Below are 24,943 nucleotides of genomic sequence, written 5' to 3'. Positions count from 1 at the left end.
TCTGACCCCCGCGGCAAGGGAACGCTCTGCCTTTATCACCCCTTTTGGACTGTACGAGTCCACAGTGATGCCATTCGGCATGAAGAATGCCCCTGCCACTTTTCAGCGGATGGTCAATACGCTGCTTGAGGGACTTGAAGGGTACGCGGCTGCGTACTTGGACGATATTGCAGTCTTCAGTCCCACTTGGGAGGATCACCTAGAGCACCTGCGGCAGGTGCTCGGTCGGATCCACCGGGCAGGCTTGACCATCAAGCCGGAAAAGTGCCAGCTGGGCATGAGTGAGGTCCTCTACCTGGGTCACCGGGTAGGCGGGGGGGTTCTGAAGCCAGAACCGGGGAAAGTGGATGCCATCGCATCCTGGCCCACTCCTAGGACCAAAAAGCAGGTGATGTCCTTCTTGGGGACCGCCGGGTACTATAGGAGGTTCGTCCCACACTATAGCACCCTGGCCAAGCCCCTGACGGACCTCACCAAGAAGAAGCTGCCCGTCGCAGTCGACTGGACAGTCGCCTGCGAGACAGCTTTCGGGGCACTCAAGGCCGCCCTAAGTAGCTCCCCTGTACTGCAAGCTGCCGACTTCGACCGGCCGTTTGTGGTACAGACCGACGCCAGTGACTTTGGCCTCGGTGCTGTGCTAAGTCAGGTCAACACGACAGGCCAGGAACATCCTGTCTTGTACCTGAGCAGGAAGCTACTGCCCCGGGAGGTGGCTTACTCCACGGTGGAAAAAGAATGCCTGGCAATTGTATGGGCCCTGCAGCGTCTGCAGCCCTACTTGTACGGGAGCCATTTCACCGTGGAGACGGACCACAACCCCCTCAGCTGGTTACACACGGTCTCTGGGTCGAATGGCAGGTTGCTACGCTGGAGCCTCGCTCTCCAGCAGTACCACTTCTCCATTCGCCACAGAAGAGGCCGTGACCACGGTAACGCTGACGGGTTATCCCGGCAAGGGGAGGGTGCAGAAGGACGCACGGGGGAACACAGGAATGTGCTACCCCCTCGCGCCCTCGTATAGGGGGAGGTGTGATGAACCTGTAGCCGCCATCTTGGTAATGATAAATCATATCCAGGGATGGCCACACTTCAGCAGCCCCCACCCTTGGGACCTTCTGTTAAAACGTCAACTAGATAGTTTCCCCCCATCCAGGCTCCTGTAAGATAAGAAGCCCCGGGGCCTACTTAACACTTGAATGCTAGGAGCTTCAAAGACTTCGAGAGGAAACACAGCCAGCAGGGGGGGGTGCTTCGTCCATCTGTAACTGACCATTTGTCCCATAGGACTAGTTTCTTTGTCTGTCACAAGCATGGAGGCATAAGATATAGAAACATGAAAAGTACACGCATGTTGCGTGGGATGGGCCAATAAAAAAATATCACGGTGTCCCGGAGCCATTGCGCACACAAGCCTCCGCGGTAGACGTTTGTACGTGCTCTGGAAGCCAAGATATAGCGCTGAGCCATTCCTGAGGACCGTATGGTATCATAATTGATATCAAAAGGTCGGTTACGGCGGCCCGAATCCGTGGGAACCCCTGTGGGTATCCTGAGACCATCCCAGAAGAAGTTATTGGGTTCCTTAGAATTTGGGCTTCTGATCGAAGTTAGACCTGAGGGTGGAGACTGAGTCAGCTGACCTCACCAGCAGTGGGCGGGACAGGGCAGGTAAGATAGCAGGACAGACAAGAGACAAGTCAGTTTTGACCCAAGAGTGGGGTGCTGAACATCTGAGCACCAGCTGAGGCCACCAAGGGGAGGAGCAGTTTGACCATGCGGTGGTAGGCCTCAGCCTGTAACAAAGAACCGTGCCTGCGATCGCAGAATCCTCTCCCTGCGTCACAAGAAAATCAAGAAACCGGTAACTGATATGCTGTGGTGATTCTGTGTGTTGTATTCCATTGTTGTATAGTTTAGCCTGACCTTATACCTGTGTATATTTAGTTGTATATCGTGTATCTAGTGTATTATTATAATCAATTACCTCAAGTAATTGTGGGCCTGCCTTTTATTCTGCATAACGAACGCACGTCCGTGTGAGCTCGGCTCAAGCCAAAAACGCTACCCAGGGTTGGTTCCTGACCCGATATAGGCCCATTCACGGACTGGGCGTATATCTAAAATAGGGACTGGTGGCAGCATACCAACTGGGGATTGGGGAAGGCTGGTAGTGACGGTCGGAGGTTCAGATATATATATTCCTGGCGCGGCCAAGGAAGATATATATACCGCCCTCACTACAGAGGGCCCCGATACCCAGTAGGTTACAGGACAGTCTCTCTGGCGACCGCTTATCCTAGGTGCAGTTCCTTGACTGACCTGAGGCTAAGAGGGCGCTAGCGAGTTGTGCTGTGTAGTGACGTTACGGTTTAGTGACGTTGAAGGGATAACACACTACCGTGTTCCCTGCGCTGGTTGCAGCTACCTGGCACTACTTTCTCTAGGTGCAGTACCTTGACTGACCTGAGAGGTAAGGGGGCGCCAGAGAGCTGCACCCACCGGCCGGCTTTCATCACAGACACACTCAAACTGCTTTTTTTTTTAGATACCAAAGGCCCAAAACTGGATAGTACAGCGATTTGACCCGTGGAACTGCGAAACCACACTGGGATGTCGGGCCTACACAAGACTATTTTCAACAGATATATTTTTGTGTCACAACAGTCAGGAGACACTACTGTTTTTCTTTACGGAAAAAACTACTAAAACCTGAATAATAGAGATTTTTTACCGTGGAACATCAAAACCACAGTAATAATTTACTGGTGTATACCAGGCTTTTTAAAATATATATATATTTGCGGCTGAACAGTGAGCGACACACTCAAACTGTTTTTTTTTTAGATACAAATGGCCCATAGAACTGCAAAACCACACTTCTATTTCTCTGGCCTACACCAGACTATTTTCAACAGATATATTTGTGTCTGAAAAATCAGAGGCATACTTTTTTTTTTTTGGGGGGGGGGGGGGGGGGGGGGGACACCAAAAGGTTAATAAGATGGGTATTTGTACATTGTGAAGGAGGAAAAAAAAAAAAGAGGATTTAGATAAAAAAAAAGGATTTTTCCTGGCCCCCGGGACCTGGAGCTAAGTCCAGCAATTTCAGCAACAGGAGCAGCACACAGGACTGTAATGCAGCGTTTGCTGGTATAACCACTGTGTCTCCTATACAGCCTGCCTGCCTGGTATACCTGGGATGGATATTAGTCCTGAGAAGGACTGTTTGTTTGATCTGGCAGCCTTTACAGACCCTACACTAACTATTTTGCAGGATATATCTCTCCCTAAATCAGCAGCGCTGTCCCTACACTGTCTGATCCGGAGCGACTGTGTCCAAGATGGCGGCGCCCGGTTTTAAATACTCGAGGTGACTCTGTGCGGCCAGCCAATCACTGTAATGCCCACAAACAACATGGCTGCGGCATTACAGTGACTGGCTGGCAATCCCTGCATGTTCATTGGCTCTGTAAAGAGCGCCAAACATGCAGGGCGGAGACCCGAGCTCCCGCCCGAGTAACCCGGAAATGCTCGGTGCTCGCCGAACATCCCGAGTAGCGGGATTATACACTTTGTTTATTGAACGCTTTTTATTAACTATCCAAGTTTTAAATAAAAAAAAGCAACTTGTCAGCATATTTTCCGAAAGACCAATAAAAATTTCTTCTGTAAAAGAAAGTATTAAACAGTATTTGATTGGCTGTGATGTGAAAAAATGTAATTTTTTTCTTGAAATAATACATATATACAATATTGCAGAAAAGTACAAATTCATAAGATGTCAACTATCATTCTTCTCTCCAGTGTCTTTGGACTCTGCCTGTGTCGTGTCATCTTCGAGCTCAGAATCACTGTCTATCTCTTCCCCATCCTCTTGTGCAGACAAGTCATCTGCAGGCGCTTCGGATGCCTCGTCAATGGGGACTGCTCCCTTGCGCTGAGGTAGGACAGAGAAAAAGGCTTCTTTCCAGTCTTTCTTCTCCAGGAAAGCCAGTATTATCTCAAACACTGAAAGAAAATGCTTGATACTAGTAAAATAAGAAATTACCTTTAGGAGAGGATAAGAGAACATAGTTTGCTTCTTTGATCAGTATCTATAGTTGGCTTAGGTATGGATGTCAAGACCGCAACGGCCTGGTATACAGCCAGTCCCCGGGTTACGAACTAAATATGTTTGTTTGTAAATTGAATTTGCATGGACTTTGGAACAGGGCTGGCAAAAACAACCCCAAAAAAAACAACAATACTCATTTCATTGTCGACCTCTCTGGTTGCCCGCCGTCCAGTCCTCTTCATTCTGAACCACATCTCTGGTCTCTTCACTATAGGCCAGGACTTCCAGCCGTGTCATGCCTCAGAGGTCACTGTGCGACATAAGGTTGCAGCGCACATCTTGACATCACGACTAGTGTTGAGCGAATTTGTTCGGCAGTTCAAATTCGTGTTCGGGGTTCCGGCTTGTTCGCGACAAAAAATCGGCTCCGCTCACGAACATCCCTGATTTGTCACGCAGATGTTATTTGCGTGACAGCGTGGCAAATCAGGGATGTTCGTGGGCGGAGACTATTTTTTGTCGCGAACAAGCCGGAACCCCGAACACGAATTTGAACTGCCGAACAAATTCGCTCAACACTAATCATGATGTCGAGACCTTAAAACAAGCAGTGGCCTTTGAGGCCTGGATGCGGCCTGGCCTATAATGGAAAGGCTTGAGATGCAGCACGCAACAGTGGAAAGAAGACGGCAGGCAGCTGGAAAGGTGAGCAAAGAGGTGTGTATTAGGTTGTTGGTTATGATACATTTCCACTGATTTGTATATTGCTGCAATTGGTGTTTTTATGATCGTTTGTAATCCTATTAGAGCAGGTTCTAGACTAAAGCCACCCCATGTACATTAGCGAAACCTACGAAAGACAAAAAATATATCTCATACCCTACCATCATTATATATAAATGTAAAGCAAAGTTGCATATTAAATATAGGACTTAGTGAACTATTTTTGATCAAAAAAAGTATACAAGCCGTCTCACCAGCGACAAGGTGACCCTAAATTGGGACAGTACCTACACTGTCTATATTAAAAACCTTACTGTATATCAAAGTTGAAGTAATGCATATAAAAGGGTAGACAAATAGGACCGGGTCCCAACCTCAGACCACCTAGGCCCGTGGTAAGCTACATATATACTAACCAGCTCAACAAAGGGGATGCCACACCCCTAATTTGCACAGAATGCAAACAAGACAAAGAACCAAGCAATGTGAACTGAGGTCTAAGATGGTACACATGCAAGAAATAGGAGCATGTTCACACTAGCAAAAAGAAGCGAAACCTACGAAAGACAAAAAATATATCTCATACCCTACCATCATTATATATAAATATAAAGCAAAGTTGCATATTAAATATAGGGTACTTAGTGAACTATTTCTGATTGTCTGAGGTTGAGACCCGGTCCAATTTGTCTACCCTTTTATATGCATTACTTCAACTTTGATATACAGTAAGGTTTTTAATATAGACAGTGTAGGTACCGTCCCAATTTAGGGTCACCTTGTCGCTGGTGGGACGGCTTGTATACTTTTTTTGATCAAAAACAGTTCACTAAGTACCCTATATTTAATATGCAACTTTGCTTTACATTTATATATAATGATGGTAGGGTATGAGATAAATTTTTTGTCTTTCGTAGGTTTCGCTTCTTTTTGCTAGTGTGAACATGCTCCTATTTCTTGCATGTGTACCATCTTAGACCTCAGTTCACATTGCTTGGTCCCATGTACATTAGGTAGCTGTCAGTAGAATGATGGATTGCCATACATTGAGCTGCCATACAAAGAAGCAGCATTTCTTTGGCCCCTGTTCTCTATGAGAAAGTTGCCTCCAGACATGTCTCAGAAAAATCAAAAGGATCACCAGTCTAAAATCGGACATGCCAGATCCCTAACTTCCCCAACCATCCATTGTCTGGTCTGGGGCCTCCATAAACATTAGACTGTTGGCCGAGCCTGTAGTTATCAGTGGGTTCGGGCAACATGAGTCTAATGTGTATGGGGGAAAGTTGTTGGCCTAAATTTGGAGAAATGAGGCTAGTTTTTATTGTCTGTACACACTATCTCCTAGTAACCAGCATCAGAGCACATAAAGGTGGTATAGTTATGCTTGGTTGAAAGAAACGTTCATAAAATGTGGACCGGTCGTTGCCACCATCTTTATGCTCTTCTATTGATTACCTTTGTCATGACTACACATCTTGTGAACAAAAAAGAGGTATGAAGTTTTTAGTTTTTTTTAAACAGTCCGTACCAAATACACAGACTCACCATGGTTCACTGCTAGAACTTTGCGGCTATTCATTTTCACAAAACTCCCCAGAGGAAGCTGAGCATGGCTGATCCCAAGATCTAATGCTTGTTTATAAGTGATGCCCTGCAAGAAAGACCCATCCACATCACGTACAGCTTAGAAAATCGTCACATATTCCTTATTCATTTATGGTCTAGCACAGCTTTGATACAAAGCGTCCATTACATATCAGGAGAAACGTTGCAATGAAAGCAAAGAAGGATCCTGGTGGGGACCACGGACATACCACATGGATCCATGTGCGCTAACAAGCCCCATATTGCTGAATGATATCAGGGAAACCAACACCAGCTAGGTATCCATTATTAATGCCATAGGGGTACCTTATGATGGTTATGATCTACTAGGCCCCCAATAACATAAGCTTTGGTTTCATCTAGCTCATGGAGTACTTCAGGGGAATCCGATGTAAGATACACCAGGTCTTCAGGCTTCATCAGATCTTTGTAATGCTCACATTTAATATGGATATCCTAAAGAAGAAAAATAAAAAGTCTTATAAGGACCATCAACTTAACCAGTTCAAGACTGGGCTAATTCCCCCACATTCATTACCATGCACATTTTATGCTCTTCTTATGGTACATATATTCGGTTTTAGGAGCTCTAAAATGGTTCTCTCTTTGTTGAAATACTTTTTGCCTCTTTTTTGTGAAACATGGGTCTAATTTTTATATTCGGATGTTTTTATTGTAAAAAGTGCAGAAAAAAATCTAAACAAGTGGTGTTGTTTTTTTTCACTTTTTTATTTAAGGATCACAAAACGGCCACTAAAATACATTTTCTGTAGAAATTATTTCTATGTATCAGACTTTTTTTTTTTTTTTTTACATATGAGGCAGAGCTAGAACAGTTTAGGTTGGCAGTGGCTTTCTTCTTTCTTTTTTAACCCTTCTTTTTATGTCTGTATTTTGTTCACATGTTGTGCCTTCCCACCTCCACACATAAGGTCATAAAAGACCTTTGGGGGAAATTTTAATATTTTAATTGTTTTATATTGCCGATTTCCCCTGTCATTAGGGCTGGCATACTGGTCCAAGAACAGAGCAAAGCCAATTCTACCTCCTGGCCGCACAGCAGAGCGGATCGTGCTCAGATAAAACCCAGGAGATTCTGCGCCCTCTCGGCACCCAGCAATTCCAAGGACAGGCGGAGGAAACAAATGTTAATATTTCCCAAACTGTCTAATAATCAGAAAGGCAGAGATGGTAATAAATCATCTCTGCCTTCTGTATAGGAGGCCCATCTGTCTCTGACAGCTGGCTCCACACTCCTGACGTTTTATAATGCCCATGTAGTGTCACATGCACTGAGGGCCCACATTTTAAGATGTCGGGCTGTCTTTAAGTAGTTAAAGAGGATCTGTTAGTTTAACAGGCACAGCAAATTAGACCTACAGGTCCGTATGCCTTGCAGCAAAAGACAACAAAAAAGTGTTTATTGGTATCAGTGCTGTAAGAATACACCAGAAATAGCTTAAAGGGAATCTCTCAGTAGGATTTTGCTACCTCGTCAGAGAGCAGCATAATTTAGGAAAAGAGACCCTGATTCCCACGATGTATCACTTACTTAGTTTACTGGGTGCAGCGGTTGTGACACAGAGTTCTTAGATGCAGCATGTAGCAGAGCTCAGAAAACTAACCTCGTCCACACTACAGCTTTCTGTATACATTTTCTATTGGAAGTGAGCTGCTTATCAAGGGAGGGGGCGTTAATAGTCCAGAAGGCTCTGACACCTAGTCAGGGCAGTGATAATGCCCTGGTGAGAACACCTTCATTGCAAGTAAACAACAGCACACAGCCTAATTTGCAGAACCACTAGCCAGAATCTTTGAAAAATCCTGGAGAACAGGATAAAAATTAAAAATATTTAAAAAATGACGATCCAATGGTGCTGTCACTCCAATGAATTATTAAAAAAACAATGTTTTTAATAAAACAACGCGTTTCTAGAGCGAACTGCTCTCTTCATCAGGTACAAATAAAAACATACATTCAAATTAACCAACATTCTTATAAAACTCCTTAATCAGGTGTGGGTACTCAAATTCTTGAATCATTTATCCCCATCACCGCTGCTCTATAGCTTCAAAGCAAACTTGCCCCATTGTCAATGTGATGCATGTTAACCTGTATACTGCTAGTGTGAATTAGCCTGTATGCTCTATGCCACATTGCAATTGTGATGCATCATTTATAATTTATTTCAGTTCTTCAATACAAAAAGTGAAACTCATATTATATAGAGTCATTATAAACAGTGATCTATTTCAAGTGTTTATTTCTGTTAATGTTGATGATTTTGGCTTACAGCCAATGAAAACGCAAAAGTCATTATCTCAGTAAATTAGAATTAACAAAAAAACACCTGCAAAGGCTTTCTAAGCATTTAAAAAAGGTCCCTTAGTGTTTCAGTAGGCTCCACAATCATGTGGAAAACTGCTGACTTGACAGATGTCCAGAAGGCAGTCATTGACACACTCCACAAGGTCCCAGAGTTCCAATTCTCATTTGAAAGTCAAGATCCCATAGTCTGGAGGAAGAGTGCAGAGGCACATAATCCAAACAGCTTGAGGTCTAGTGTGAAGTTTCCACAATCAGTGATGGTTTGGGGAGCCATGTCATCTGCTGGTGTAGGTCCACTGTGTTTTATCAAGACCAAAGTCAGAGCAGCCGTCTACCAGGAAATGTTAGAGCACTTCATGCTTCCCTCTGCCGACAAGCTTTTTGGAGATGGAAATTTCATTCTCCAGCAGGACTTGGCACCTGTCCACACTGCCAAAAGTACCAATACCTGGTTTAAAAACAACTATATCACTGTGCTTGATTGGCCAGCAAACTCGCCTGACCTTAACCCCACAGAGAATCTATGGGGTATTGTCAAGAGGAAGATGAGTGACACCAGACCCAACAATGCAGACGAGCTGGAGGCTGCTATCAAAGCAACCTGGGCTTCCATAACACCTCAGCAGTGCCACAGGCTGATCGCCTCCATGCCACGCCGCATTGATGCAGTAATTGATGCAAAAGGAGCCCCGACCAAGTATTGAGGGCATTTACTGAACATACATTTCAGTAGGCCAACATTTTGGATTTTAAAAACATTTTTCAAACTGTTATAAAGTATTCTAATTTACTGAGATAATGACTTTTGTGTTTTCATTGGCTGTAAGCCATAATCATCAACATTAACAGTAATAAACACTTGAAATAGATCACTCTGTTTGTTAATGACTCTATCTATATTATAACCGGGGATACGTCCCTCTGTCTGAAGCCTTTATAGACTGCACATGCGTGACGCGCAGTCTGGCTCCAGACTGAAGACCGCATCCAGCCGTTACAGGTAAGAGTGTATGGCGCCGGAGATCACGGTATGCGTAGACACTGAACGCATACCGCGATCTCCGGCGCCATACTTAGATACTTACCTGACCGGGAGGAGCGTTGCCGCGGCGCCTCTCTTCGCCGGAGACCGGGGCAGGAGTGAGGCGTCGGATCGAGGCATGTGCATAGCGCTATCCGGCGCCATTTTACTGAAGACACATTTGCAGTGTGTCTTCAGCAAAATGGTGCCGGACAGCGCAGTGCTCCGGCGCCGCCCTCCTCCCCCGGCCTCCGGCAGAAGGGGACGCAGCAGCGCTGGAGCACAGAGAAGAAAGGTGAGTATAACTGTTTATTTTTTTGTATGTGTGCACAGCGTGAAAGGGATGAGGGGGCCACACATAACAGGATTGGGGGGATGAGGGGTACCACACATACCAGGATTGTGGGGTGAAGGGACCACGCATACCAGGATTGTGGGGTGAAGGGACCACGCATACCAGGATTGTGGGGTGAAGGGACCACGCATACCAGGATTGCGGGGTGAGGGGACCACGCATACCAGGATTGCGGGGTGAGGGGACCACGCATACCAGGATTGCGGGGTGAGGGGACCACGCATACCAGGATTGCGGGGTGAGGGGACCACGCATACCAGGATTGCGGGGTGAGGGGACCATGCATACCAGGATTGCGGGGCGAGGGGTACCACACATACCAGGATTGGGGGGTGAGGGGTACCACACATACCAGGATTGGGGGGTGAGGGGACCATGCATACCAGGGTGAGGGGTACCACACATACCATTATTGGGGGATGAGGCGACCATGCATACCAGGATTGGGGGGTGAGGGGTACCACGCATACCATTATTGGGGGGTGAGGGGACCATGCATACCAGGATTGGGGGCTGAGAGGTGCCATGCATACCAGAATAGGGATGAGGGGTACCATACATACCAGGATAGGACTGTGGGGTACCATACATACCAGAATTGGGATGAGGGGTGCCGTGCATACCAGGATGATGGGTACCATATATACCAGAATAGGGATGAGGGGTGCCATGCATACCGGGATTGGGGATGAGGGGTGCCATGCATACCGGGATTGGGGATGAGGGGTGCCATGCATACCGGGATTGGGGATGAGGGGTGCCATGCATACCGGGATTGGGGATGAGGGGTGCCATGCATACCAGGATGAGGGATACCATACATACCAGGATAGGGATGAGGGATGGGGTACCATGCATACCAGGATATGGATGAGGAGTACCACACATGCCAGGATTGGGGATGAGGGGTGCCATGCCTTCCAGGATTGGGGGTGAGGGGTGCCATGCATATCAGGATGGGGGTGAGGGGTTCCATGCATACCTGGATAGGATGGTGGGGACAGGATGGGGGCAGCAAAAATACCAGGAGGGGGGCAGCACATACCAGCATGGGAGACCATATACCAATAAAAATGCTTGCCACCCGGGCGTAGAATGGGTTCAATAGCTAGTATAATATATGAGTTTCACTTTTTATATTGAAGAACTGAAATAAATTAACTTTTTGATGATATTCTAATTTAAACTGCTTAAAGGAACCTGACAGCTGATACATGCTGCCCAATCTGTGGGCAGCATGAATCAGGCACTGGCGATATTATCTCAGCCAGCTGTCTTTGACTCTGAATTCAGGGAAAAACATACTGTAATAGCTGCGCACATGGGCAGAAAACTATCGCTCCAGTGCAGCAGGCGGGAAGAAGCCGCCGGGGACCCACATGTCCAACTAGTCTACAGTGCAGTCTCCGTCCCCGATGCCTATTACAAAGCTTTTCACTGAAATGCCGCAGAGTTTCAGAGTCACATACCTGGCAGGAATCATGCAGCCAGTGCCCGATATATGCTGCCCGTGGATTGGGCAGCATGGTTCAGCTGACAGGTTCTACAGACAGGGATAAGGAGGTAACATTTTACCAGATTTTGGACAGGTGGCTGGACTCCACAAATTCCCTTCCCACTCACTATCCCAGCCTTGATTAGCTCCAAATAACTGCCTCCTAAGGGAATGTGCAAGTGAACAAATATATAGAAGATTTTATGGGGGAAAATCTGCTAAATATTACGATAGCAGCATTGTGAAGAAAATCCACAGTGTAATTTTTCCAGCATGTATATTTGTGCAGGGGATTTCAACTTTTGCAATGAAAAGGATGAAACATAGGAGAAATCCACAGCAAATAATTCCCATCTGGACGTAACCTTAATGCATCTTAGATGACCGGCTCTGTGTAATTTCTCATTAATGTACTAACCTTCCAATTGATCCATCCTTTGTCATACTCGTCCATGTTACTTTTCAGCTGTCCACCATGGCTGGTTAGATAAAGCTTCAAGGAAGTAAAACAACGTCACTGCTACTGGCGAGATCTGTACAACGCAAGGGGCATGAAGTGCAGAGAGGCAAATATACATGTATAAATCTACATGTAACTCTGTGTTGCTTTTGCATCGCACATTTAAGGGACTGTCCGCTTTTGAGGACAATATATTTTTACTTAAATGCAAATTGCCTCTCCAGAGGAGGATGAACTCTATAGCGCCACCTGTTGGAAGTAGCGATGCTACAAGTCACTATCGACCCTTTAACAAGCCTTACCATATGACTTAGGATAAAAGCCAAATCAGAATCTCAGCTTGCAGACACGGTGTTTTGGGGTATTGCCCCTCGTCAGTGCAAAGTATGAGATCTCATTTGGCTAGGCGAGAGGCCTCTCTGAAGAGGCAATTTGCATATTTAAATTACCAGAGGAGTATTGCTCGGCAAAAAAGCCTCCTTACATTGGCATGCCAGGGCTACTTAAATGCATGCATTTTGGGTTAAAAATTATTTTTACAATTGGTTTTCATTAAAATGTTTGCACCATTTTCCTTCAAGACTCTGTGCTGCACTGTCTATTGTTGACTGCAGAGTGAGTTAACTAAGATAGGTCAGTGAGCTCATTAGGACTGAATGATTGAAGAGTTTGTAACGCTTATCCATTTTTTTCTGAGCTTCTCAGCTGATTCATGACCACAGGCCACATCACAGTTGAATCTGCAGCAAAATAAAGAGTTTATAAAAGCCAGAATTTTTACTAAAACCTAATTGCAAAAATATTTGGCCCCAAATACATGCATTTAAGTAAAATCAAATAATAATTGTCCCCAAAGATTAATAATCTCTTTAACAACTGGCCCACATATCATTATGGTGCTAATTAAACTGCTTAATTGGGCAGTGCCGTAAAACATGGTGCTCCATAACGAATTTGAGACAGAGGACGCCAAATAGACAAGGAAAGAAAGTTTTTCTTCTGTTCCTGTCGCCCCAATTTCTATGTACAGTGCTGAACATGCATTACATACAATGGCTGAAGTGCCAGTGGTGCCGGCCACCACATTCAGCTCCATGGACAGCTGGGTGGTCCTTGGTCACTTTGGGGGAAAAACTGTAAAAGGGACGTAACGCTATATCAGCTCTGTGATCATTCTCATGATTGGTAGGAATCCTGGAGTTCAGACCCCACTGATCATAAAGTGAGGGAATATCCTAGGAATAGGGCATCACTTTATCAGATGGGAAAATCTCTAACTAGACCCAGTAACCAAGGTAAATCCCAGAAGTTACCTGAACAGGATGAGTCGCCCGGCGATTCTCTGCATAACACCTTCGGATCTGTTTGTTTAATTTTTTCACGTCCTACATGAGAAACAGAAAAAGTCTAATTTTGCATGCAGCAAAAGTCAAAAAAAAAAATCATCCTACAAGAAATCAGCAACTTACCCTCAATGCCATTAAATGGTCAAAGCTGCAATCAATAACGAGCCGCAGATTAGTGGGCAGGATCTCCCGGCGTACTCTCTTGTGGGGATGGTCCTCTACACTCGGCGGCACTTGGGCCTGGCGCACCAGTTTCCTCTTCTGCCGTTTCTCTTTTCGCTTCTGCCTGAAAGATAGCAAAAACAAACACCATAAAGGAATCCGAGTAAGGAAGGGGCTACTCGGTGACTTTATGGTGTCACGATGCTGAGTCACACAATGGTGAAACTCAAATCGCAAAAAATCCAACTCGCGGGAATTCTTGGCACAACAGCGGCAACTTGAGGAACACAACGCGCACCTCATTTTTATCATAGTACCATCATCAAACTGCAATCTTTGACCTTGAGACACGTGTCCCAGCCAAAGACGCCATTTAGGCCCACCATAACACTCTTGTTTCAATGTGTGTGCCCTTTGCAAACAAGAAAAAACAATCGAAACTCACATTGGACAGCCCCTTTAAATATATAAAGCTGACCATAGAGCGGTGTGTCCTGATAATCAGGATTCAGGAACATGTCTGATCTCCTATTGTCCCAAAGTGAACAAAACCAAAAAATATACAATGCCGTTTGACTAATGGAACTGACTATTCCCTTTGGGCTCAGACAGTTTTTCATTTTTGCACTTTCGTAATTTTCTGCCCGATCTTCAAAGAGCTATAATATTTTTTACTTTTCCCTATAGCCATATGACAGCTTGTTTTTTGCTGGATGACTTGTAGTTTGAATGACACCATTTAATTTACCTATACCTAGTACTGAAAAAAAGAGGAAAAAATTCCAAGTGGGGTAAAATTGTGAAAAAACTGCAATTCCACCATTGCTTTTACGATTCGTTGTTACAGAGTTCACTCCGCAGTAAAAGTTTACTGGCAACATGATTCTTCAGAGGACTACGATTACGGCGATACCATTCTTGTATCGCTTTTTTTTTTTTTTTATATTTTAGGGATAGAAAAATAAATAAAATTCTGCAATTTGTAAAAATTTATATATGATAGATATATACACACACACATATATATACACATAACACACTGCTCAATAAATAAAGGGAACACAACACATCCTAGATCTGAATGAATGAAATATTCTCATTGAATACTTTGTTCTGTACAAAGTTGAATGTGCTGACAACAAAATCACACAAAAATCATCAATGGAAATCAAATTTATTAACCAATGGAGGCCTGGATATGGCATCACCCCCAAAATTAAAGTGGAAAAACACACTACAGGCTGATCCAACTTTGATGTAATGTCCTTAAAACAAGTCAAAATGAGGCTCAGTATTGTGTGTGGCCTCCACGTGCCTGTATGACCTCCCTACAACGCCTGGGCATGCTCCTGATGAGGTTGCGGATGGTCTCCTTTGGGATCTCCTCCCAGACCTGGACTAAAGCATCCGCCAACTCCTGGACAGTCTGTGGTGCAACGTGACGTTGGTGGATGGAGCGAGACATGACGTCCCAGATGTGCTCAATCGGATTCAGGTTTGGGGAACGGGCGGGCCAGTCCATAGCTTCAATGCCTTCATCTTGCAGGAACTGCTGACACACTCCAGCCACATGAGGTCTGGCATTGTCCTGCATTAGGAGGAACCCAGGGGCAACCGCACCAGCATATGGTCTCACAAGGGGTCTGAGGATCTCATCTCGGTACCTAATGGCAGTCAGGCTACCTCTGGCGAGCACATGGAGGGCTGTGCGGCCCTCCAAAGAAATTCCACCCCACACCATTACTGACCAACTGCCAAACTTGTCATGTTGAAGGATGTTGCAGGCAGCAGATCGCTCTCCATGGCGTCTCCAGACTCTGTCACGTCTGTCGCATGTGCTCAGTGTGAACCTGCTTTCATCTGTGAAGAGTACAGGGCGCCAGTGGTGACTTTGCCAATCCTGGTGTTCTGTGGCAAATGCCAAGCGTCCTGCACTATGTTGGGCTGTGAGCACAACCCCCATCTGTGGACGTTGGGCCCTCATACCACCCTCATGGAGTCGGTTTCTAACCGTTTGTGCAGACACATGCACATTTATGGCCTGCTCGAGGTCATTTTGCAGGGCTCTGGCAGTGCTCCTCCTGTTCCTCCTTGCACAAAGGCGTAGGTAGCGGTCCTGCTGCTGGGTTGTTACCCTCCTACGGCCCTCTCCACGTCTCCTGGTGTACTGGCCTGTCTCCTGGTAGCGCCTCCAGCCTCTGGACACTACGCTGACAGACACAGCAAACCTTCTTGCCACAGCTCGCATTGATGTGTCATCCTGGATGAGCTGCACTACCTGAGTAACTTCTGTGGGTTGTAGAGTCCGTCTCATGCTACCACGAGTGTGAAAGCACAACCAACATTCAAAAGTGACCAAAACATCAGCCAGAAAGCATTGGTACTGAGATGTGGTCTGTGGTCCCCACCTGCAGAACCACTCCTTTATTGAGGGTGTCTTGATAATTGCCAATAATTTCCATCTATTGTCTATTCCATTTGCACAACAGCATGTGAAATTGATTGTCAGTGTTGCTTCCTAAGTGGACAGTTTGATTGCACAGAAGTTTGATTTACTTGGGAGTTATATTCTGTTGTTTAAGTGTTCCCTTTATTTTTTTGAGCAGTGTGTGGAGAGAGATAGAGATAGAGAGATAGAGAGAGAGAGAGAGAGAGAGAGAGAGAGAGATTTTTTTTTTCTCATGACATCATTTTCTGAGACCCATAATTTTATTTTTCGGTTGATGTAATTGTGTGAGGGCTTGTTCTTGTCTGTTCCATGTTGTAGCTTTAATCTATACCATTTTGAGTTTCAAGTGACATATTGATCAGTTTTTATTTCATTTTTTGAGGAACTGCAGTGACTGAAAAAATGCAAATCCGGAGTGGTTTTCTTTCAGCATTCATCGCACGTTTTAAATTAAGTTTTAGATTTTGATAGATCGGACTTTTATGGGCACGGCAATACCAATCATGGTTATTTTTTATTTCTTTAATTTTAAAAGGAATCTGTCAGTAGGATCAACCCTCCTAAGCCATTTATATGGGCATGTAGGTCATAGGAAGCATAATAAAGTGATACTTTGATATCTGCAATCTGATGTTTTATTCCAGACATCCACATTTGTCAAATATGTAAATGAGCTGTAAATATCTTTGGGCCGGACACAGATCTTCCTGAGAATCTGCCTCCGGAGCTTATGTTAAATGAACGGGTGCATCAATTACGTATTAAGAAAAAAGTGGAATTTCTCTGGAATAAGACATCAGATCGCAGATATCAAGGTATCATGTTATTCAGCTTCCTATCATCTACATGCCCTTATAGACGGCTTAGGAGGGTTGATCCTACTGACAGATTCCTTTTAAAATTAAAGAAATAAAAAATAACCATGATTGGTATTGCCGTGCCCATAAAAGTCTGGTCTATCAAAATCTAAAACTTAATTTAAAACGTGCGATGAATGCTTTAAACTGTGAAAAAAGGGAATGATATACACTTTTACTTCTTAATATTTTTTAAAACTATTAGGGTCCTTAACCTGCAAGTGTTGCTTATACTATATGCTGCATAACATAACAATTTATACTATATTGTGCTTTATTTGAAGCCCAGCTTGTGGCTGAACTTCAAAGGGTTAGCCTCCCCGACCCCCCTTCGTGTTCGTACTACCTAGTTGTCGCTGTCAGCAGCATTTAAATAGTTACATAGCGGCAATTGCTAATACCTGCTGTTACGAGCAGATGCTGGCTGTATATAACAACTGGTATTTGCCTTACATGAAGCAGGCTCAGCTCCTGCGCCCGCTCCATACCTGTGCACCCAGGCAGTAATGTACATGTACGGCAGAGTCTGCAAATGAGCTAAAGAATAAAGTGGACACGTTATGGGTCAACTGTGTTCATACAAGGACTCGCACCCCCATCCCTGTCCGCGGTGACAGATAGCCGAACCATGTGTATGCCACAAGGAAGAAAGGGACATATAATCCTATTCAGTGAATTAATCAGCTGCAATATCACAAACAACCTAGAGACAGGAGTGGCGCTGCCATTTTCTTCCACTCCTGTGCCAGCACGGATCAGTATGTACTACCAGCAGAATAAGTAGCTGCTTAGCAAACAGTGGGCTCTGTAGGGGGCTTAGACGAATATTTATAATTTCCGGCTATTACTGACATCCTGTACTATCCCGCAGTGTCCTGTACTGTGATAAGCAGTTAAGCACGTACTTCCGGAGCTCTCGCTGGTCTTCCCACTGCTTTTGCTTGATCAGTTTCTTCATTTGCCTCTTGGACATGACATCGGGTCCTTTGTGGTCATCCACAGATTCTAGATCAGTACTGTCTGAGGGGAGACAATTGCCATTTTTACTTCCATCCCTATTAGTGGATTGTACAGTGGATTTATTGCTCTCAGAAAGGAGAACTGATGACTCTGTGTCCATCGTGATCTGGCAGGAAATGTTCCATGAAAGTCCTGTGCTTTCTACCTATAGACAAAACACAAGACAGCGTAAATGAATAGAGCAATGCAAAGGGAGCAATGACGGAGACAGTGGGAGCAGTGATGGGGACAGTGGGATCAGTGATGGGGACAGTGGTTGCAGTCATCGGGGAAGTGGGAGCAGTCATGGGGACAGTGGGGGACCAGAGCCGTGACCGGTGTCCATCACACGATCCCTACACAATGACTGCAAGCAGAGATCGTACTTTTATCCTGCCATCCTCAATTTCTGAGCGCTGACCTCCAGGTTGTAGGAAGTTACCAACCCATCACTCAGCATCCTCCAGCTGGAAGCGTCGGCCAGGCTGCACCCCGGGAGAACCCCAGTTGATCCCTCAGCCACCACATTACAGCAGCAGGCACAACCCAGCCCAACCCTGTCCCTGTGGTTTCCGATGGAAAATTCTTATACGATTAATGCCCATGTGCTCCCCCCCCCCCCCCCCCCCCAAAACATTGTTGTCCGTCACATCTCTTCATCTGTTAGTGTAAGGATGGCAGTGCCACCAGCATAATGAAAGAGCACAGAAAATGGTGGAACCTGTCAATATATAAAGATTAAGTTTTATTGTCCAATAATGGACAATCCCTTTAATAATACTCTGTTCCTGTCTCACAGCTGTGACCCCCCCCCCCCCCAGGGGCCATCGTGGCCATCGTGGCCATTTGCAGACTTTATCAGGTATTTGAGGTGTAGAGAACCAGGACACAGAGCCCGATGACGCTGATGGATTAATCCCCCAGGAGACCCCATCCACAGCGCCCCTTCCGATCATTTATACAAACTGCGCGGTCCAGGGGCCGCAGTGCCGCACAATACTAGGCAGATGTGTGTACACAGGCACGTACATACCGCCACAGCACCGCCGTCCGGGCCAGCAGGTGAGCAGCCGCGATCACACAACGTGCTCCCAGCACGCAGCCGCTGTGTCGCCTCTCTGACGTCACCGGCGCACAGATTAGTAGCTGAGTAGCGGCCATACTTGAGACTGGCAAAAGGAAGACAAACGCCCGCTGTGTGTGTGGCTGTATGCTGTGCACGAGTGTTAAGGAACAGGGTGTAGTATCTGTGATAATGGGACTATGTGAATACATAAGGTAACCCCTACATATGTACTCAGAGTGATCACTGTTATTTGGTGTTATATAGGACTGCAGGGAACATTTACTACATTATCTATGCTCCGAGTTATCACGGTGTTATTAGGTGTTACATAGGACTGCAGGTAGCATCTAGTCAGGGCTGGCTCCAGGTTTTTCTTGGCCCCAGGCGAAAGAGTCTCAGTGGGCCCCTTTAATACATACCACGATTCATGATGCACAGGTACCACAGAGAATATATATATATATATATATATATATATATATATATATATATATATATATAGTACAATGCAAAGATTTCACTTCTTACATTACATGAGCGATATCTATTGTAAATTCCACAATAGCTCAGAAACCGGCGAATCGCTCCACACAGTATACTGGCCCCCATATAAGGCTCCATACGGAATACTGGCCCCCATATAACGCTTCATACAGAATACTGGCCTCCATATAAGGCCCCATACGGAATACTGACCCCCATATAACACTCCATAAGGAATACTGGCCCACATATAAGGCTCCAAACGGAATACTGGCCCCCATACAATGCTCCATACGGAATACTGGCCCCCATATAACACTCCATACAGAATACTGACCCCCATAAAATGCTCCATACAAAATACTGGCCCCCATATAACGCTCCATACGGAATACTGACCCTCATATAACACTCCATACAGAATACTGACCCCCATATAACACTCCATACAGAATACTGGCCCCCATAAAACGCTCCGTACAGGATACTGGTCTTCTTATAACGCTCCATGCAGGCTGTGCCCCCACATAATGCTCCATGCCGGCTGTTTCCCCCACATAGTGCCCTATGCAGGCTGTTCCCCCCTTATAATGCCCCATGCAGGCTGTCCCCCCCCCCTTATAATGCCCCATGCAGGCTGTCCCCCCCCCCCTTATAATGCCCCATGCAGGATGTCACCCCCATATAATTCCCCATGCAGGATGTCACCCCCCCATATAATGCCCCATGCAGGATGTCACTCCCCCCCATATAATACCCCATGCAGGATGTCCCTCCCCCTCCCCATATAATGCCCCATGCAGGATGTCACCCCTCATATAATGCCCCATGCAGGATATCACGTCTCCCCCCCCCCATATAATGCCCCATGCAGGATGTCACTCCCCCCCCCCTGTATAATGCCCCATGTAGGATGTCCCTTTCCCCTACCATATAATGCCCCATGCAGGATATCACCCCTTCTCTTTAAAATGCCCCATGCAGGATGTCACCTCCCTCTTTATAATGCCCCATGCAGGATGTCACCCGCCCATATAATGCCCCATGCAGGATGTCACCCCCCATATAATGCCCCATGCTTCCGTACATTAAAAAAAAAAAAAAAAATCAAATACTCACCTCACTCCTTACCTGCTGCCGCTGCTCAGGTCCGGACTCCAGCATCGCCGGCGTATTCCCGCTCTGCGCTGCCTGTGACGGCTTAGGGGAGGGTGCGGTGGAAAGACGTCACCGCACCCTCTGACCTGAGACGTCACAGGGAGCGCACAGCAGGAAGACAGCGGATCTGCGGAGGCATGGGGAGAGGTAAGTATGCCGGGGCTCTGAGCAAGCGGGGGAGAAGGGCGGGCGCTGGCACCGCTCTCCTCCACCCATAGCCCGGCGGGGTGCCCGACCGCGAGTGGGCCCCCCTGCCTGCTCAGGGCCCCGGCATTTGCTCGGGTGCTGACGCCGGCCCTGCATCTAGTACATTATCTGTACTCTGAGTGTTATCACTGTGTTATTTGGTGTTACATAGGACTGCAGGGAACATCTACTACATTATCTATAACTCAGAGAGTTATCACTGTTATCTGTAGTCAGTGGCGTAACTAGAGTCCAATGATACATATGTCCCTTATCCTGGTATGTCTCTTATCCTGTATCCTTTCCTGATTGATACATATATATATATATATATATATACACACAGTACAGACCAAAATTTGGACACACCTTCTCATTTAAAGATTTTTCTGTATTTTCATGACTTTGAAAATTGTACATTCACACTGAAGGCATCAAAACTATGAATTAACACATGTGGAATTATATACTTAACAAAAAAGTGTGAAACAACTGAAAATATGTCTTATATTCTAGGTTCTTCAAAGTAGCCACCTTTTGCTTTGATGACTGTGACGCACCCCTGGGCCTTCGTCGCGCGGCATCGCGCGCACGGGAGCTTACCCGGAGCCGGATCTGTTGAGGGTTGTAGTCTCGTGGCGGTGACCCGGTCCGTGCCCAGGGAGTCAAACTGAGCGGCGATGTATTAGCGGTAGATGTTGGACAACTACGCCACCCGTTGAATGCAGCGAAGGAGCTGCCGCTGCAGGGCAGACCGCTGAGGCCGGTGGTAGGATTGTGCAGCGTGATAGTATCACCCCCAACGGGAGGGGTATGGCCTCAGGGCAGCCGACGTGGATGATGGGGGTAGCAGGAATCACTCAGAGACGATGCGGTGTAATTCAGGGTCTTTACTGGTGATAAAGATAGACCCTCCCGGAGTACTGGCTAGCGATCGGGGCCTGGTCAGTCCTTGAGCAGATGGGATCTCCCCTGGCCAGGCGGAGTTGTAGGCCTCCCAAACTGACTGTACTCTTCTGGCTACCTTGCTAGAGGCGGGTATAAGTAGCCCACGTCCCTGAGTGTACCGTGTGGTGCTCACCCGTATGGCCGGTGACTCGGGGCCTTCTAGTGGCGTCCGCTCCACGACGGCGGTGCTGGTCCCACGCGTGTGACCGTGCCTTCGGGTTTCTTGGCCAGAGGACCTGAAATCCCCTGCCGGGCGGTTTCTGCTGCTGGGTAAAGATTAGTCCCCACAGCCTCGGACTCCGGGTCCGGTGATAGCTTCTCAGTCAGGGCGAGCTCTGCAGCTGCCAGCCCCTGACTCCTTATAGCACTGCTCCCACAGAGCTCCTGATGTTCTTTTCCTAGATCTGCTTCTCTTCTCTGTCTCTACTTCTTCTCTACTCACTAACCCTGCCTCAGCCCTAGGTTTATATAGGGGAAGTCCTTCCCCTCCCAGGACTGGGCAGGAGGTGTGGCATGCATAGGATCCCTGACCAAGAGACCTCCCACCTGCTCTCAGACATAACATTGCTGTTACTGTGGAAACCAAACCTCTGGGGTGCCACAACTGCTTTGCACACTCTTGGCATTCTCTTGATGAGCTTCAAGAGGTAGCCACCGGAAATGGTCTTCCAACAATCTTGAAGGAGTTCCCAGAGATGCTTAGCACTTGTTGGCCCTTTTGCCTTCACTCTGCGGTCCAGCTCACCCCAAACCATCTCGATTGGTTTCAGGTCTGTTGACTGTGTAGACCAGGTCATCTGGCGTAGCATCCCATCACTCTCCTTCTTGGTCAGATAGCCCTTATACAGCCTGGAGGTGTGTTTGGGGTCTTTGTCCTGTTGAAAAATAAATGATGGTCCAACTAAACACAAACCGGATGGAATAGCATGCTGCTGCAAGATGCTGTGTGTCACGGGTGTGTCGCCACGAAGATCGTCGCGACTACACAGCCTGACTTCTCGCAGCTGAGTTTTTGGTGCTTTGTGTTTTGGTAGTGAGGGAGTTAATTCTCTCCCTCTGTGCTTGACGAGGCTCTGCCTCGCCCAGCTGCAGTTAATGCTGCTGGATTGGGATTTCTTCAAATACCTGCTGGTCTGATAGGGAAGTTGTCGGTGAAAGCATTTCTTGCAGACCTACAGAGCGGGTCGTTGTTTGGTGGAGTTCGGAGCGAAGAGTATACGGTGTGGTTTCTTCCCTTCCTTCCTTTATCATTTATCTCCTAACCTGTTGTTGTTCCCTCTGTAATTGTGGTGTGAGTTTTTTGTATGCAAGGTGGTTTTTGGTTTTCCCCTTGTACTGTCTCGTTTGTTTAGTACTGTGTTTGGGCATTTTCTATCCTGTTCCCCATTGTTGTGATCGGGGTCCTTCTCAGGACTAGATTACAGAGGTTCAGGGATATTCAGGAGTTTAGGGTTACGCTGGTGGCCTGGACCTCTGTACCATTAACAGTACCTCCAGGTTGAGGGATTAGTCAGGGCCCCTGTTTAGGGTCAGCTCAGGCCCCTGACCTCCTGTACGTTGAGACAGCGTGACACTGTGGTAGCCATGCTGGTTCATTATGCCTTCAATTTTGAATAAATCCCCAACAGTGTCACCAGCAAAGCACCCCCACACCATCACACCTCCTCCTCCATGCTTCACGATGGGAACCAGGTATGTAGAGTCCATCTGTTCACCTTTTCTGCGTCACACAAAGACACGGTGGTTGGAACCAAGGATCTCAAATTTGGACTCAGCAGACCAAAGCACAGATTTCCACTCATCTAATGTCCATTCCTTGTGTTCTTTAGCCCAAACAAGTCTCTTCTGCTTGTTGCCTGTCCTTAGCAGTGGTTTCCTAGCAGCTATTTTACCATGAAGGCCTGCTGCACAAAGTCTCCTCTTAACAGTTGTTGTAGAGATGTGTCTGCTGCTAGAACTCTGTGTGGCATTGACCTGGTCTCTAATCTGAGCTGCTGTTAACCTGCCATTTCTGAGGCTGGTGACTCGGATAAACTTATCCTCAGAAGCAGAGGTGACTCTTGATCTTCCTTTCCTGGGGCGGTCCTCATGTAAGCCAGTTTCTTTGTAGTGCTTGATGGTTTTTGCAACTGCACTTGGGACACTTTCAAAGTTTGCCCAATTTTTCGCACGGACTGACCTTCATTTCTTAAAGTATTGATGGCCACTCGTTTTTCTTTACTTAGCTGCTTTTTTCTTGCCATAATACAAATTCTAACAGTCTATTCAGTAGGACTATCAGCTGTGTATCCACCAGACTTCTGCACAACACAACTGATGGTCCCAAGTCCATTTATAAGGCAAGAAATCCCACTTATTAAACCTGACAGGGCACACCTGTGAAGTGAAAACCATTTCCAGTGACTACCTCTTGAAGCTCATCAAGAGAATGCCAAGAGTGTGCAAAGCGGTCATCAAAGCAAAAGGTGGCAACTTTGAAGAACCTAGAATATAAGACATATTTTCAGTTGTTTCACACTTTTTTGTTAAGTATATAATTCCACATGTGTTAATTCATAGTTTTGATGCCTTCAGTGTGAATGTACAATTTTCAAAGTCATGAAAATGCAGAAAAATCTTTAAATGAGAAGGTGTCCAAACTTTTGGTCTGTACTGTGTGTGTGTGTGTATATATATATATATATATATATATATACTGCTCAAATAACACATCCTAGATCTGAATGAAATATTCTCATTGAATACTTTGTTCTGTACAAAGTTGAATGTGCTGACAACAAAATCACACAAAATCATCAATGGAAATCAAATTTATTAACCAATGGAGGCCTGGATTTGAATTCACCCTCAAAATTGAAGTGGAAAAACACACTACAGGCTGATCCAACTTTGATGTAATGTCCTTAAAACAAGTCAAAATGAGGCTCAGTATTGTGTGTGGCCTCCACGTGCCTGTATGACCTCCCTACAACGCCTGGGCATGCTCCTGACGAGGTTGCGGATGGTCTCCTGTGGGATCTCCACCCAGACCTGGACTAAAGCATCCGCCAACTCCTGGACAGTCTGTGGTGCAACGTGACGTTGGTGGATGGAGAGAGACATGATGTCCCAGATGTCCTCAATCGGATTCAGGTCTGGGGAACGGGCGGGCCAGTCCATAGCTTCAATGCCTTCATCTTGCAGGAACTGCTGACACACTCCAGCCACATGAGGTCTGGCATTGTCCTGCATTAGGAGGAATCCA

At 46.2% G+C, this 24,943-nt stretch overlaps 1 protein-coding gene across 1 annotated transcript; it reads right to left on the bottom strand.

Moving 5' to 3' along the window:
* Positions 1-3,571: 3,571 nt before the first annotated feature.
* Positions 3,572-19,015, bottom strand: TRMT10A (tRNA methyltransferase 10A). The gene is made up of 8 exons (XM_073638733.1): positions 18,892-19,015; positions 17,765-18,024; positions 13,515-13,677; positions 13,359-13,430; positions 12,004-12,078; positions 6,692-6,841; positions 6,326-6,431; positions 3,572-4,008 (listed from the first exon to the last, which is right to left on the bottom strand). The coding sequence occupies exons 2-8, from the start codon at positions 17,977-17,979 to the stop codon at positions 3,782-3,784; spliced, it is 1,008 nt and encodes a 335-aa protein (XP_073494834.1). The 5' UTR covers positions 17,980-18,024; positions 18,892-19,015; the 3' UTR covers positions 3,572-3,781.
* Between the last annotated feature and the right edge of the window lie 5,928 nt (positions 19,016-24,943).

The sequence above is a fragment of the Phyllobates terribilis genome, unplaced genomic scaffold (genome assembly GCF_046119375.1).
Source record: "Phyllobates terribilis strain yellow unplaced genomic scaffold, ASM4611937v1 Scaffold_1__5_contigs__length_1240528914, whole genome shotgun sequence".
In the NCBI taxonomy this organism is placed as follows: Eukaryota; Metazoa; Chordata; class Amphibia; order Anura; family Dendrobatidae; genus Phyllobates; species Phyllobates terribilis.
This window is presented reverse-complemented; position numbering and strand designations above follow the sequence as displayed.